The sequence below is a fragment of the Oncorhynchus gorbuscha genome, linkage group LG01, assembly GCF_021184085.1.
Source record: "Oncorhynchus gorbuscha isolate QuinsamMale2020 ecotype Even-year linkage group LG01, OgorEven_v1.0, whole genome shotgun sequence".
Lineage (NCBI taxonomy): Eukaryota > Metazoa > Chordata > Actinopteri > Salmoniformes > Salmonidae > Oncorhynchus > Oncorhynchus gorbuscha.
The window spans coordinates 78,931,963-78,948,545 of NC_060173.1; the positions used below are offsets into that span (position 1 = coordinate 78,931,963).

The following is a 16,583-nucleotide window of genomic DNA, read 5'->3' on the forward strand; positions in this document are numbered from 1 at the left end:
GGTTAGGGAGGGTTTGGCCGGTAGGGATATCCTTGTCTCATTGCGCACTAGCAACTCCTGTGGCGGGCTGGGCGCAGTGAATGCTGACCAGGTCGCTAGGTGCACAGTGTTTCCTCCAAAACATTGGTGCGGCTGCTATCGGGATGGAGCTTTCCACCCCTACGCTTGTCCATGGTGGTCTGCGAACCCACAACCTTCTATCTATCTCGCAGCCTTGTGCGCTATCAAAGTTCCTGCGTTTCAATGTACTGCTTGCAGGACGAAGAACAATTTCCAAAACTACATATCTATGTCTCTGGTAAACGGTAGGCATGTTATCTGCTATTCACTATATGTTTTCATTTTTATTTTGGGCATAGGGGAGAGTCCCTTTTTTCAAGCATTTAGGGAGTATTTAGTTCAAATATGCTGAAGGGGGGGTCATCCATTTTCATTTCAGAGAGGTCCGATTTTCTCCAGGTAACCCTTATGAACTGGCCACCAGCTGCATTAAGTACCACAGTGCATCTCTTCCTCATGGACTGTACCAGATTTTCCAGTTCTTGCTGTGACATGTTAACCCACTCTTCCACCAAGGCACTTGCAAGTTCCCAGATATTTCTTGGAGGAATGGCCCTAGTCCTCACCCTCCGATCCAACTGGTCCCAGATGTGCTCAATGGGATTGAGATCCGGGCTCTTCACTGGCCATGGCAGAACACTGACATTCAGATCTTGCAGGAAATCATGCACAGAACGAGCAGTATGGCTGGTGGCATTGTCATGCTGGAGGGTCATGTCAGGATGAGCCTGCAGGAACGGTACCACATGAGGGAGGAGGATGTCTGTAACGCACAGCGTTGAGATTGCCTGCAATGACAACAAGCTCAGTCCGGTGATGCTATGACACACCGCCCCAGACCATGACTGACCCTCCACCTCCAAATCTATCCCACTCCAGAGTACAGGCCTCGGTGTAACGCTCATTCCTATAAACACAAATCCGACCATCACCCCTGGTGAGACAAAACCACAACTCGTCAGTGAAGAGCACTTTTTGCCAGTCCTGTCTGGTCCAGCGACGGTGGGTTTGTGCCCATAGGCAACGTTGTTGCCGGTGATATCTGGTGAGGACCTGCCTTACAACAGGCCTACAAGCCCTCAGTCCAGCCTCTCTCAGCCTATTGCGGACAGTCTGAGCACTGATGGAGGAATTGTGCGTTCCTGGTGTAACTCAAGCAGTTGTTGTTGCCATCCTGTACCTGTCCCGCAGGTGTGATGTTCGGATGTACCGATCCTGTGCAGGTGTTGTTACACGTGGTCTGCCACTGTAAGGACGATCAGCTGTCCGTCCTGTCTCCCTGTAGCACTGTCTTAGGCGTCTCACAGTACGGACATTGCAATTTATTGCCCTGGCCACATCTGCAGTCCTCATGCCTCCTTGCAGCATGCCTAAGGCACGTTCACGCAGATGAGCAGGGACCCTGCGCATCTTTCTTTTGGTGTTTTTCAGAGTCAGTAGAAAGGCCTCTTTAGTGTCCTAAGTTTTCATAACTGTGACCTTAATTGCCTACAACTGTAAGCTGTTAGTGTCTTAACGACCGTTCCACATGTGCATGTTCATTAAGTGTTTATGGTTCATTGAACAAGCATGGGAAATAGTGTTTAAACTCTTTACAATGAAGATCTGTGAAGTTATTTGGATTTTTACAAATGATCTTTGAAAGACAGGGTCCTGAAAAAGGGACATTTCTTTTTAGGCTGAGTTTAAATAACCTACATTTCCTTAGGTCTTTTTTTCCCATGGTCAAATTAACTCAGACTGGTCTTGGGTACTGTATAATAAAAAAAACTACTACCAGGGCGACTCCCCTCGCAGGTTTGCTTTAGCTTTCAGAATTAGAGGTGTGTGGGGACAGGATGAGTATTGTAAAGACACTGCGTAAACATTGCTGTGGCAGGTTGGAATGAATCCCAGCCTTGCACTACGTACTGGCCACAGACGTCATTTCAACGACTAGTTTTGATTTACCTTTGGTTGAGTCGTCAACTGACGTGAATTCAATAAGAAATCAATCAAACATGTCGCCAATGTCACTGAAAAAAGGTTACAATTCCCCGACGTCGATTACTTTTAGCAAATCCAATAAATGTTCCACGTTGTTTCAACATCCTCACATGACATTTTCTTCTTGAACTGACGTGGAAACAACGTTTCAACCAGTTTTTGCTCAGTGGGTAGCTTATACGTATTTTGGGTGTGGTGCGTGCAGCAGCATAAACACCAATGATGGTCCCCTCCCATACAGTAGCTCACCCACTGTTTCCCTTGATATGGTGATCTCTCCAAACAGAGCACAGTAGTTGTAACCAGTTTCGGTCCTCTTGGGTGCACCAGTATCTATACTAGCATGAGCTAGTGATATTAGTAATTATAGCGGTTTATGCCACAAATTGCGTATTACATTTTTCTTGAATCAAATGTATTATCTTAGGGTGGTGGAGAATTTGAGGGGAGTGAAGAGGACAATCTTGACCCTCCAACATTTTGTCCACAATACAATGTACTTGATACACGGTAGCCTATTCAGTGTAGTATCACTGTCCCGAACTTCAGCTGATCAAGTTTTGTTTCATCCTTAGTGCCGTTTTGCCCTGGCTGAATTATTGACTGCACATCCCAGGAGTCATTTTGATTACGTACGTAATCAAGATGTTAGAGTTTAAACACTGCAGCTTCCCTGGAGCTGAAGTTAGGACTTCCTGATGGGACACTTACAGTGTTTACTGATATAGCTGAGTTATACCTAAATCAATATTTACAGTAATGACATCCAACACAGGGATGATATAGATGGGTAAAGCAGATGAGGTAACTCGATACATTTGATTATTTCACCCCAAAATGTACTATCCGCAGAGTTTATTTCCACGTGGGTATTGGTCCATTATTTCAATGTCTGCAGCAGAGTGTTTACGTTCCAGTGAGGACAGGCAGAAACGAGCCCTAAAGTAGAGTGTGTGCTCCAATAACATCCAGCAACCCTGGCGTCTTGAGTGGCCACAGCAAATGTCAGAGCTGCTCATGCACTGGGAAGATTGGTGTGAGGCTAAGTATAGCAGGAATAGCCATAAATTAGCAGAGAGCATTGACTCCCCTCTGTGACAATGGAGGCATTTTCTGCCCGGGTTGGATAGCAATCCTGATTCAGGTCCAAGTAAGAGCCTCTTAAAAGCCATAATTGCTGAGCAGTAAAATGGGTAACTTATGAACAACAGCCGAGCTACAATTTCCTGTAATGTAGGGATTGTTTCTTTACAGGATGCATTTAGGTTATGTGCAAACAAAATGTGCTCATTGTCTGTGGGCACAAGTTTGATGCTTTGGTCAGGTGTTCCCGCTCCCTAAACATTGCAATTGATATGCATTAGGAAAACACAGTCACTGTTCTTTGAATATAGAATTAGAGGTGTGTAGCACCTTCTTTGAGCGCATTTTTTAAAACAAGCGTGTAGTGATTGTGTGTCGTTCCAAGTTTGCAGTGCTTCATGGGAGACTAGAGGGTGCGATCCCTTTATGAGCTCTGCTGTGTCTAACTCGCTCGCCTTACATGTCCAGACCACACTAGACTGTTCTGGAATAGTCTGTGGCTTTGGCCGCGTGTATTTTGTGCAAAGTGATCACAGCAGAGTGGAGAATGCATGCCAGGGATGCCGTAGTCCTTATTCAAGCTGACGGAGGATCCTGGGCCACTCATTCAGTGCTTACTGGTAGTGGTGACTGTGTGACGTAGGTCTGGGGCAGGCAGGCACGTTGAATGTCCCGTAAATCACTGGCTGAGATATCACGGTGCCACTCCGGGCAGGCATAGCCAATGGTACAGAGGCCTCCCTGGGGTACTGTTAGCGGCACATCCAGTCACACACTCTCTAATGGTGTGCTCTAGTGTACAGCTGTTCTTTTAGTGTGCCACCGGCGCAGGACTTTTACTTGAGGAATCAGAGGGGTCTTTTTTGGGGGGGGACAAACCTGAGACAGATTTGAGCGTTGGTTCTAAAAGAAAAAGAAAAACGTTTTAGTGAACTGTGCCTCTTCTTCTTCCTCCTCCACTGTCTCCTTCCCTGTGGTCCTCCAGACAGACAGACGTCGAGTTGGGTCCGAGTGTCATTATGAGATGTCGTCTCTCAGCGCCTCCTTCGTGCAAATCAGGTTTGATGACATCCACTTCTATGAGAACTGCGGCGGTGGCAGCTTCGGGAGCGTGTACCGAGCCAGGTGGATCTCTCAGGACAAAGAGGTGGCGGTGAAAAAGCTACTCAAGATCGAAAATGAGGTAGGAGTCGTAATTGCCGAGGCTTTTCATATACTTTTTAATTGTCGGTGTAGCAATCATTGTAATTGCTCCCGTTTAGTGGGTTGTGGTGACGTTTGGGACCCATCAGTCATAGTCATTATGCTCCTCCTCGCCTTGTGCACAGAATTGGCACATACTGTATGCTTTAAAGAAAGATTATTGCCAAATGAGAGATCATATTAAGACCAATTAAAGCAAGTGTTTCTTAGTCTGGAGATTTTGTGTAAGTGATGGCCTCATTGTCTTAAGACAAAAAAAACACATCTGATATGCCTATTCATGCATATTCTATTTGATCTCCAGGCCTATGGCGGGGTGTGCATAACTTTGAGCCTTTACTTTAAGAAAGAGTTCACTGATAGCCATTGATCTTCAGCGGCTTAACATAATGCATAGCCAAGCCAATTCAGTTTGAACGGAAAATGCAACACAGTCCCGTTCTGCAACAACATTTGCCACGCCGTTATGCCGTCTGTATCTTTTGCTTTCCGTCTTTTTTTGTTCAGGCTGAAATCCTCAGTGTGCTCAGCCATCGCAACATCATTCAGTTCTATGGGGCGATCCTTGAAGCACCCAACTATGGAATCGTCACCGGTAAGTCCATGCAACCCTTATCGGGTTAGTTTGTCATCCAATAGTAACCACAGCTATTATCTCCACAGCAGCTTCAGACCACGTTTACATCCGTCGCCTTAATGGAAAACCGGGAATCACCATCTGTTCATGCTTGTCTCACAGCTATTTTGTTTGCTTAGAACTGAATGGTGCTGTGGTCTATATTAACAGTATTGGTAGATGACTTTAGGGTTCAGTAAGATAACATGCTGCTGGCTTTTTGTTCATGTTGAATGTTTCTGAATTTCATGCCATGTGACAGTCCTCTCCCTGCTCATGCTCAGAATATCTTATCACACGGCAGTCATTGGCAGACTGAACGCTCCCATGATTAGGATGTTAGCTATGAACTTCTCTCAGCCAGTGAGTGGTGAATAACACTGCTGTTGATAGGAATAGGACAGTGCTCACTGCTTACTGTTTACTGCTCACTGCTCACTGCTCACTGCTCACTGTTCACTGTTCACTGTTCACTGCTCACTGCGTACTGCTCACTGCTCACTGTTCACTGTTCACTGCTCACTGCGTACTGCTCACTGCTCATTGTTCACTGTTCACTGCTCACTGCTCACTGCTCACTGTTCACTGCTCACTGTTCACTGTTCACTGCTCACTGCTCACTGCTCACTGCTCACTGCTCACTGCTCACTGCTCACTGTTCACTGCTCACTGCTCACTGCTCACTCTAGATATTTATTTACTATTGATTTGAATTTTCTACCTTCTTTTACTACTTGGAGTTTACCTACTCCATTTCCTCCCTAATCTCTTCCTTAGGGGGTTTTAAGCATGCTCTACACTCTCATTTTTATGGTACTTTCTGGTATGCTTCAGACTTGATTCTATCTTTGTTCCCTATAACTCCTTGTTTGGGCAAGCTTAAGTCTTTGTCCTTTTGCTTGTGATCTCCTCTCACGGTCTGGCTTAACAGTGACCTAAGCAATCGGGTCATTTTGGAAGTGTTCGACCTCTGCTTTTAGAATGATTTAGACAAATGACATTTAACTATGACATGTAATTCCTTCCCATTCTACCCACCCACACTCACACGCTTACTCTGCCGGCTCCTGCTCTACTTTCATAGATCATGGAAGGCTGTTGTATGGAAACGTCCTGTCCTAGTTGGGAAAAACCTAAATCCCATTGCATAAATGTTGGGTGCTACTTCATGGATTGAGGAATTGGAAAATACCCTCATATCTTTGCAATCGGGAGACGTTGCTAGATGGAAAAAGATGCTCCTTTGATGTTTCTGCTTGCTTCCCTCGTGTTTATGTCTTAAAATACAGTCGTATATTAGCCCTGTACTGTTATAGTCGGTTACAAGGCAGTAATGTTGAAATCTTTCACAGAGTTCTCAGACTTGACATTTCCTTCCTCCGGCCAGTGTTGTGTGAGTGCGAGAGAAGTGGCTGGCTGGTTGTCAAGGAGCTGCTGTCTATATTTATCAAAGCAGAATCTAATTAGCAAGAGATAAAGGAAAAAATGTTAATGACCATTCTGACCATGCCATATCCACATTCATCAGCTCTGTTATAAATGTCCCCTGTCTGCTCATATATCAGGGACTGTTGTCTCAGCAATCTAACAAACATTATAAACTGGGTGGTTTGAGCCCTGAATTCGGATTGGCTGAAGGTTTTGGTATATCAGACCGTATACCACGGGTATGACAAAACATTTGTTTTTCCTGCTCTAATTATGTTGGTAACCAGTTTGTAATAGCAATAAGGTGGTTTGTGGTGTATGGCCGCTTTGCGTCGTGCCTAACAACAGCCCCTTAGCCTTGGTATATTGGCCATATACCACACCCCCTTGGGCCTTATTGCTTAAGTATCTATCAGGTGAAGACATTTGTCTCTGCTGACCTACGTGGCAGAGAGTTTGTCAATAACTACCTAAATTTACTAGAGAAAAGGTAACTTTTTAATGTCATAGCAGGTTATATCATTCCTTTCAGTTAACTCATGCTTCAATACTCACTTTGAGAGGCTAAACTGTGACTGATCGAAAAACGTTGTATGATGAAAGCAGTTCAGGGAGATGCATTATCTATGGAATTTGCCCGTCTTGTAAAAAAAAGTACAAAGTACAGAGCCAAATGATAAAAAGTGAGCCTATCTAAGAGATATTATATTGAGATGGCTCAGTATTTGTTTTCCAGTAGGCGGACCTAATCATGCAATACCATTACAATTAACCACTTTCACAGAACTGTTTTTTGTAGTTACAGCTTTCATCGGTCATTACCATTTAGAAGGAAAAAAATCCGTAGGAAGCCCTGGTGTTCACTTCTAAAACACACACTGTAAATGACTAGTTCAATAACCGACATCTTTCCTGGATTTATAATAGGGCATAACATGGTCAGGTCAATTAATATTATTAATGAAAAGTATTCGGCCCCCTTGAACTTTGCGACCTTTTGCCACATTTCAGGCTTCAAACATAAAGATATAAAACTGTATCAACAACAAGTGGGACACAATCATGAATTGGATCGACATTTATTGGATATTTCAAACTTTTTTAACAAATCAAAAACTGAAAAATTGGGCGTGCAAAATTATTAACCCAAACAGGGTTCTCCTATGGGGACACCTGAAGAACCATTTTGGAACCCTTTTCTCTAAGGGTGCAGTGCAATGTAAGTGTAGATTTGGGAGTCTTAGGACTGTATGTGTTTCCCACAGAATATGCCGGTGGAGGGTCCCTGTATGACTATCTGTCCAGTGCAGAGAGTGAGGAGATGGACCTGGGACAGGTTATGACTTGGGCCATGGAGATTGCCAAAGGTACAGTCACGATTCATTGTAGGACCTACTTTAAACCAGGCAATGCTACATGTTGTTTAGGAATTTTTGCTTAGCCATTTGACTTAACTAAACCACCCGCTGAGATTCCACATTTGTTTTAGCTCATTACCAACTTAACAATAGAATATAATTCAGATTTGTCCGCTATGGTCTATTCCAACTCATTGTTATTCTAGGCATATTTGTTATAGAATTCGGGTCTCACTGAAAACAAGTGAAGTCAAAACATATAGGCCTAAATGTGATTAATCAATGTCCTTAGTTTGCATAATAAATTAGCATTGAGAGGGAGGCATGGAGGAGAGCACAGACGAACACAGCCTTGTTTACCTCTGCTGGTTGCACATTGACCTCAGTCAGATGAAATGTGCTTTATTTCTCCATTAGGCATGCACTATTTACACTCAGAGGCCCCGGTCAAGGTTATCCACAGGGATCTGAAGTCCAGGAATGGTAAGGTTTCAGATCCATCTGCATGATCTCTGTGTCTGTTTCAGTCTGTACAAAAGATATCTGGTCAAACTGATTATGTCTTTAGCCAGAGGCAAATATTACATAAACTGAATTAGAAGAAAACTAAAAATACACATTCTCCTGTTTTCTATTGCAGTGGTTGTGACGGCAGACAAAGTTCTTAAGGTACATTTGTTTGCACATGCAAGTGATCTGACATTTGCATACTGGCTTCACCCAAAACGGTTTAATCCCCAACCCTTGCTAAATCCCGGGACCACCTGTTTCCCCCCCTGCGTAGATCTGTGATTTTGGGGCATCCCGGTTCCACTCCCACACCACACACATGTCCCTGGTAGGCACGTTTCCCTGGATGGCCCCGGAAGTCATCCAGAGCCTGCCCGTGTCTGAGACCTGTGACACGTACTCCTACGGTGTGGTAAGTGACCAACACATAGGACACACACTGACCAGCTGTTGGATACTCAGTACAATAGTTGTGTAACCTTTATTTAACTAAGCAAGTCAGTTAAGAACAAATTCTTATTTACGATGACGGCCTACCCCGGCCAAACCCGGATGACGCTGGGCCAATTGTGTGCCGCCCAATGGGACTCCCAATCATGGCCAGATGTGATACACCCTGGATTCGAACCAGGGACTAGTGTCGCCTCTTGCACCGAGATGCAGTGCCTTAGACGGCTACACCACTCGGGAGTCCATAGTTACTTAGACTGGGCTATTTTTATTCTCAAACTGATGCTGCAAGACAATCTGCATGTGATGTCCATATGTATCAACTTATAGGTGGAATTTTATTTACAGTAGTATACTGTAATTTAACGACAGAAACCATCAGAGGAGATTTAGGGACTGAACCAGCTTGGGAAAGAAATAGCTCTAATGCCACTGTTGCAACTTCATGGTCGAGAGAGTAAACTGTCAATCAAACAGTACCTAGCACTTGAAGAAACAGACTTTACAGAGATGACATTTTCATGCCTGCATTACATCCACTTGAAAAGTAGACGTGAGTGGCATTATTGACCTTTGTAGAAGTACTAACAGCGATTCCATATGTTTTCTGCCTCATTCTTGTCATCATCAGAAAATGTAATCTGTCACCCCTGAGTAGAGAGAGAGTATGAAGCCTTGGTATATGTTAGTGTGTGTGTGGGTGTTGGTGTGTGTTTGTGTGTGTGCTACTGCGCATGGCTGTGCGCGCGTGTGTGTACAGAAAGTATTCATATCCCTTGACTCATAATTATTTTCTCAACCATCTACACACAATACCTCATAATGACAAAGTGACGGCATGTTTTTAGAAATGTTGGCACGTGAAATACAGAAATATCTATTTCACACCTCTGAGTCAATACTTTGTAGAAGCACATTTGGCGGCGATTACAGCTGAGCTGAGTCTTTTGGGGTAAGTATCTTAAGAGATTTGCACACCTGGATGGGACAATATTTGCCCATTATTCTTTTGAAAATTCTTCAGGTTCTGTCAAGTTGATTGTGGATCATTGCTAGACAGCCATTTTCAAGTCTTGCCATAGATTTTCAAGACGATTTAAGTCAAAACTGTAACTAGGCCGCTCAAGACCAATCAATGTCATCTTGATAAGCAACTACAGTTTAGAGTTTGCTGAAAGGTGAATTCGTGTCCCAGTGTCTGGTAGAACGCAGACTGAACCAGATTTTCCTCTAGGATTTTGCCTGTTCTTTTAGCTGTATTCCGTTATTTTTATCACAACAAAACTCAGTAGTCCTTGCCGGTGACAAGCATACCCATAACATGATGCGGGCACCACTATGCTTGAGAATATGGAAAGTGGTACTCAGTGATATAGTGTAGACATTGCTAATGTTGTAAATGACTATTGTTGTATTGGATTTACCCCAAACATAACACTTAGTGTTCAGGACAAATGTTTATTTATTTGCCACATTTTAAGGGGATTGTTGCAAACAGAATGCATGTTTTGGAATATTTTTTATTCTGTACAGGCTTCCTTCTTTTCACTCTGTCATTTAGGTCAGTATTGTGGAGTAACTACAATGTTGTTGATCCATCCTCAGTTCTCTCATATTACAACCATTAGATTCTGTAACTGTCTTAATATCACCATTGGCCTCATAGTGCAATCCATGAACAGTGTCATTCCTCTCCGGCAACTGAGTTAGGAAGGAAGCCTGTAACTTTGTAGTGACTGAGTGTACTGATACACCATCCAAAGCCTAATGAATAATTTCACCTCAAAGGGATATTCAGCGTCTGATATCGGTGCCTTTCTTTGTGAGGCATTGAAAAACCTCCCTGGTCTTAGTGGTGGAATCTGTGCTTGAAATTCACTACTCGATTAAGTGACCTTACAGATAGATGTATGTGTGGGGTACAGAGATGACGTAGTCATTAACAAATAATGTTAAACCCTTTTATTAAACATGGAATGAGTCCATGAACTTATTATAAGATTTGTTAAGCACATTTCTACCCCTGAGCTTATTTAGGCTTGCCACACAACAAAGGGGTTGAATACTTAGTGTCTCAAGATATTTCAGCTTTACATTTTTTATTCATTTCTAAAATTCCAAACAAAAATCCAGTTTGATATTATGGGGTGTTGTGTGTAGATCAGTGACACAGAATCTCAATTTAATACATTCTAAATTCAGGCTGTAACACAGCAAAATGTGGAAAAAGTAAAGGGGTGTGAATAAATCAAATCAAATGTATTTATATAGCCCTTCTTACATCAGCTGATATATCAAAGTGCTGTACAGAAACCCAGCCTAAAACCCCAAACAGCAAGCAATGCAGGTGTAGAAGCACGGTGGCTAGGAAAAACAATAGTGGTCCTAAAACAGAATCTTGGGGAACCCCGAAATTTACAGTTGATTTGGACAAACCATTCACAGAGACAAATTGATAGCTGTCCGACAGATAAGATCTAAACCAAGCCAGAACTTGTCCGTGTAGACCAATTTGGGTTTCCAATCTCTCTAAAAGAATCTGGTGATCGATGGTTTCAAAAGCAGCACTAAGGTCTAGGAGCACGAGGACAGATGCAGAGCCTCGGTCTGACGCCATTAAAAGGTAATTTACCACCTTCACAAGTGCAGTCTCAGTGCTATGATGGGGTCTAAAACCAGACTGAAGCATTTCGTATACATCGTTTGTCTTCAGGAAGGCAGTGCGTTGCTGCGCAAAAGATTTTTCAAATATTTTAGAGAGGAATGGAAGATTCGATATAGGCCGATAGTTTTTTATATTTTCTGGGTCCAGGTTTGGCTTTTTCAAGAGACGCTTTATTACTGCCACTTTTAGTGAGTTTGGTACACATCCGGTGGATAGAGAGCCATTTATTATGATCAACATAGGAGGACCAAGCACAGGAAGCAGCTCTTTCAGTAGTTTAGTTGGACTAGGGTCCAGTATGCAGCTTGAAGGTTTAGAGGCCATGATTATTTTCATCATTGTGTCAAGAGATAAAGTACTAAAACACTTGAGTGTCTCCTTTGATCCTAGGTCCTGACAGAGTTGTGCAGACTCAGGACAACTGAGCTTTGGAGGAATACGCAGATTTAAAGAGGAGTCCGTAATTTGCTTTCTAATGATCATGATCTTTTCCTCAAAGAAGTTCATGAATTTATTACTGCTGAAGTGAAAGCCATCCTCTCTTGGGGAATGCTGCTTTTTAGTTAGCTTTGCGACAGTATCAAAAATAAATTTTGGATTGTTCTTATTTTCCTCAATTAAGTTGGAAAAATAGGATGATCGAGCAGCAGTGAGGGCTCTTCGATACTGCATGGTACTGTCTTTCCAGCTAGTCGGAAGACTTCCAGTTTGGTATGGCGCCATTTCCGTTCCAATTTTCTGGAAGCTTGCTTCAGAGCTCGGATGTTTTCTGTATACCAGGGAGCTAGTTTCTTATGACAAATGTTTTTAGTTTTTAGGGGTGCAACTGCATCTAGGGTATTGCGCAAGGTTAAATTGAGTTCCTCAGTTATGTGATTGTTGTCCTCTGACGTCCTTGGGTAGGCAGAGGGAGTCTGGAAGGGCATCAAGGAATCTTTGGGTTGTCTGAGAATTTATAGCACGACTTTTGATGCTCCTTGGTTGGGGTCTGAGCAGATTATTTGTTGCGATTGCAAACATAATAAAATGGTGGTCTGATAGTCCAGGGTTATAAGGAAAAACATTAAGATACACAACAAAACTAGGTCCAGAGTTTGACTGTGGCAGTGAGGAGGTCCAGAGACATGTTGGACAAAACCCACTGAGTCGATGATGGCTCCGAAAGCCTTTTGGAGTGGGTCTGTGGACTTTTCCATGTGAATATTAAAGTCACCAAAAATTAGAATATTATCTGCTATGACTATAAGGTCCGATAGGAATTCAGGGAACTCAGTGAGGAACGCTGTATATGGCCCAGGAGGCCTGTAAACAGTAGCTATAAAAAGTGATTGGGTACACTGCATAGATTTCATGACAAGAAGCTCAAAAGACGAAAACGTCTGGGGTTTTTTGTAAATTGAAATTTGCTATCGTAAATGTTAGCAACAACTCTGCCTTTGCGGGATGCATGGGGGATATGGTCACTAGTGTAACCAGGAGGTGAGGCCTCATTTAACACAGTAAATTCATCAGGCTTAAGCCATGTTTCAGTCAGGCCAATCACATCAAGGTTATGATTAGTGATTAGTTCATTGACTATAACTGCCTTTGAAGTGAGGGATCTAACATTAAGTAGCCCTATTTTTAGATGTGAGGTATCACGATCTCTTTCAATAATGGCAGGAATGGAGGAGGTCTTTATTCTAGTGAGATTGCTAAGGTTTTGCCCAACCTAGGTCGAGGCACAGACACGGTCTCAATGGGGATAGCTGAGCTGACTACACTAACTGTTCTAGTGGCAGACTCCACTAAGCTGGCAGGCTGGCTAACAGCCTGCTGCCTGCCCTGCACCCTATTTCATTGTGGAGCTAGGGGAGGTAGAGCCCTGTCTATGTTGGTAGATAAGATGAAAGCAACCCTCCGGCTAGGATGGAGTCCATCACTCCTCAACAGGCCAGGCTTGGTCCTGTTTGTGGGTGAGTCCCAGAAAGAGGGCCAATTATCTACAAATTCTATGTTTTGGGAGGGACAGAAAACAGTTTTCAACCAGCGATTGAGTTGCGAGACTCTGCTGTAGAGCTCAGCACTGTATCTGCCAGCTTGTGTATATGACTGCTTGGCCACATTCCTGCGTGGTGACGGAGAAGGTGTGAAGTGTGGAGTGACAGAGCATATGAGGCGCGTTCTGTGTCACCCAGCCAGCCAAGGGCTTGACTCCTGAGTGTCATAAACAGTCAGTGTACTAACAGAGCCGGACCTGGGTTCAGGCCAGGAAAGCGTCTGGGTCAACACTCTGTTCTATCACAATCACCTGGCTTTCACTTACACAAGGGTTTACTTACATAGTGAACAATGATATTTACTCGTCTTATAAATGATGTGATGTGTATAATAAAATGAGTCATGTGTATCAATTAGCATTTTCAAACAAGCACTCCATTTCATATCATGCAAGGTTTCCGTTCTCCTAATATGGTATCTGATATGTAAAGTCTGTATTGTGTCTCAGTTCAGTGGAAGACCCTGAGCAGACCATGCAGTCTGTGGGCTAGATGCGTTACGCTCATTGACTGACCACGACGTCTCTCCCTGTGTCAGGTTCTGTGGGAGATGCTCACCCGGGAGATTCCCTTTAAAGGCCTGGAGGGATTACAAGTCGCCTGGCTGGTGGTGGAGAAGAGTGAGGTAATGTACAGCTACGCTTGTTTTGACCCTTTTACTCGTTATGCAGTTAGGAACAGCTGCTGCTTCCTTTATCTATGCTAATAGATTTTGTGAAGAGACACATACCTGGCAGTGTTTCGTAATGAGCTAGTGCATCTGTACAGGAATCATGTCAGTCATCACAAACCAGCATAGCTAGTAGGGAGATCGTCATATGGGCCGGAGCCAATTGATCCCAATCGTGCACTGTCCGCATTCACAGTCTCCAGTCACATGAGTCATCAGTGTATTTGACCGGCCTCCTGACATGAATGCTCTACCAATATCCCGACCTCAGACCTGAAAGCTGAAACTACTGCAATCCTTTCAGGGAAATGGGAACAGTGAGTGTGTGTGTGACTGATCCTGTCTGTCTGTTCCAGAGATTAACCATTCCCAGTAGCTGCCCAACTAGTTTCGCTGAGCTGATGAGGAAGTGCTGGGTGACTGAGCCAAAGGTACGACATCCTCACACACCAACATCCTCACACACACCAACATCCTCACACACACCAACATCCTCACACACACCAACATCCTCTCACACACACCGACATCCTCACACACACACCAACATCCTCACACACACACCGACATCCTCACACACACACACCAACATCCTCACACACACACCGACATCCTCACACACACACCAACATCCTCACACACACACCGACATCCTCACACACACACCGACATCCTCACACACATACCGACATCCTCACACACACACCGACATCCTCACACACACATTGACATCCTCACACACACACCAACATCCTCACACACACACCGACATCCTCACACACACACCGACATCCTCACACACACACCGACATCCTCACACACACACCGACATCCTCACACACACACCGACATCCTCACACATACACCGACATCCTCACACACACACACCAACATCCTCACACACACACACCGACATCCTCACACACACAGATCCTTTTAAATGACACACACTACCGTTCAAAGGTTTGGGGTCACTTAGAAATGTCCTTGTTTTTTAAAGAATAGCACATTTTTTGTCCATTAAAATAACACCAAATTGATCAGTAATACAGTGTAGACATTGTTAATTTGTAAATGACTATTGTAGCTGGAAACGGCAGATTTTCTATGGAATATCTACATAGGTGTACAGAGGCCCATTATCAGCAACCATCACTCCTGTGTTCCAATGGCACGTTATGTTAGCTAATCCAAGTTTATCATTTTAAAAGGCTAATTGATCATTAGAAAACCCTTTTGCAATTATGTTAGCACAGCTGAAAAACTGTTGTTCTGATTAAAGAAGCAATAAAACTGGCCTTCTTTAGACGAGTTGAGTATCTGGAGCATCAGCATTTGTTGGTTCGATTACAGGCTCAAAATGTCCAGAAACAAAGAACTTTCTTTTGAAACTCGTCAGTCTATTCTTATTCTGAGAAATGAAGGCTATTCCATGCGAGAAATTGCTAAGAAACTGAAGATCTCGTACAACGCTGTGTACTACTCCCTTCACAGAACAGCGAAAACTGGCTCTAACCAGAATAAAAAGAGGAGTGGGAGGCCCCAGTGCACAACTGAGCAAGAGGACAAGTACATTAGAGTGTCTAGTTTTAAGAAACAAACAAAGAAACCTCAGAAATCTTCAACTGGCAACTTCAATAAATAGTACCTGCAAAAGACCAGTCTCAACGTCAACAACGAAGAGGCTGTTCTTTTGCCCATCTTAATCTTTTCTTTTTATTGGCCAGTCTGAGATATGGCTTTTTCTTTGCAACTCTGCCTAGAAGGCCAGCATCCTGGAGTCGCCTCTTCACTGTTGACGTTGAGATGGTGCTTTGCGGGTACTTTTCTTTTAAAATTATAAACATGGATTAGCTAACACAACGTGCCATTGGAACACAGGAGTGATGGTTGCTGATAATGGGCCTCTGTACGCTGTCATGACGTTGGCCTCTTTGGGTATCCTCCTCTCCCTGCCTCCCCCTTGCCTCTTTCAACTAGGTTGCTGTGGTCAGAAAGACGTCGTAAATTCCTGAGGATCTCCTCATGGACACACAGTATAGAGAGAGTAGATTTTCTTGGAGAACAAAGGAATTCCTTCCACCTCACAGAACTTGAGGTACAAACCAATTTCAAGTTCCGGAGAAAGTATAAAAGATCGGTGAAGAATCCAGCTATGACCCTGGTCCGTTTGTTACAACTTGGGGAAGCTCATGGGAGACGGTGTGGCCATATTACCATAACGCTATTTATATAATGGCCTCAGATATGAGGTTTACATCTAATTGTTGTATAAGATGAATGAGTGAGTATGATATTGTTTGTATAATTGTGTAATATGATTTTGGACTGTTTATTGAAGAAAAATACAATTTCCTTTTGATTTGAACTAAATCAGAGGACCGCCCCTGAGCCCAATTATGGTCAGACATCCTCGGACAGCCCTTTTCGGGCCTTCCGAATAAAACCCCCACTCGGGTTTTCGATCAGCAAACCGAGCTTACCTCAATTACGAGATGGCTAATGGTTGCAGACG

General features: G+C 43.5%; 1 protein-coding gene across 3 annotated transcripts in view; it reads left to right on the forward strand.

The window, feature by feature from the left end:
• The window catches only part of LOC124043209 (mitogen-activated protein kinase kinase kinase 20-like), a 45,287-nt gene that overhangs the window by 4,680 nt on the left and 24,024 nt on the right, over positions 1–16,583 (forward strand). For all 3 annotated transcript variants that reach the window (XM_046361521.1, XM_046361532.1, XM_046361541.1), the window contains 8 exons: positions 4,115–4,312; positions 4,840–4,927; positions 7,642–7,743; positions 8,152–8,217; positions 8,375–8,403; positions 8,519–8,656; positions 13,937–14,023; positions 14,425–14,499. In XM_046361521.1, coding sequence (XP_046217477.1) covers positions 4,154–4,312; positions 4,840–4,927; positions 7,642–7,743; positions 8,152–8,217; positions 8,375–8,403; positions 8,519–8,656; positions 13,937–14,023; positions 14,425–14,499 — 744 coding nt within the window. In that variant the 5' untranslated portion in view covers positions 4,115–4,153. Of the gene's footprint in view, positions 1–4,114; positions 4,313–4,839; positions 4,928–7,641; positions 7,744–8,151; positions 8,218–8,374; positions 8,404–8,518; positions 8,657–13,936; positions 14,024–14,424; positions 14,500–16,583 lie in introns of those variants that run through there.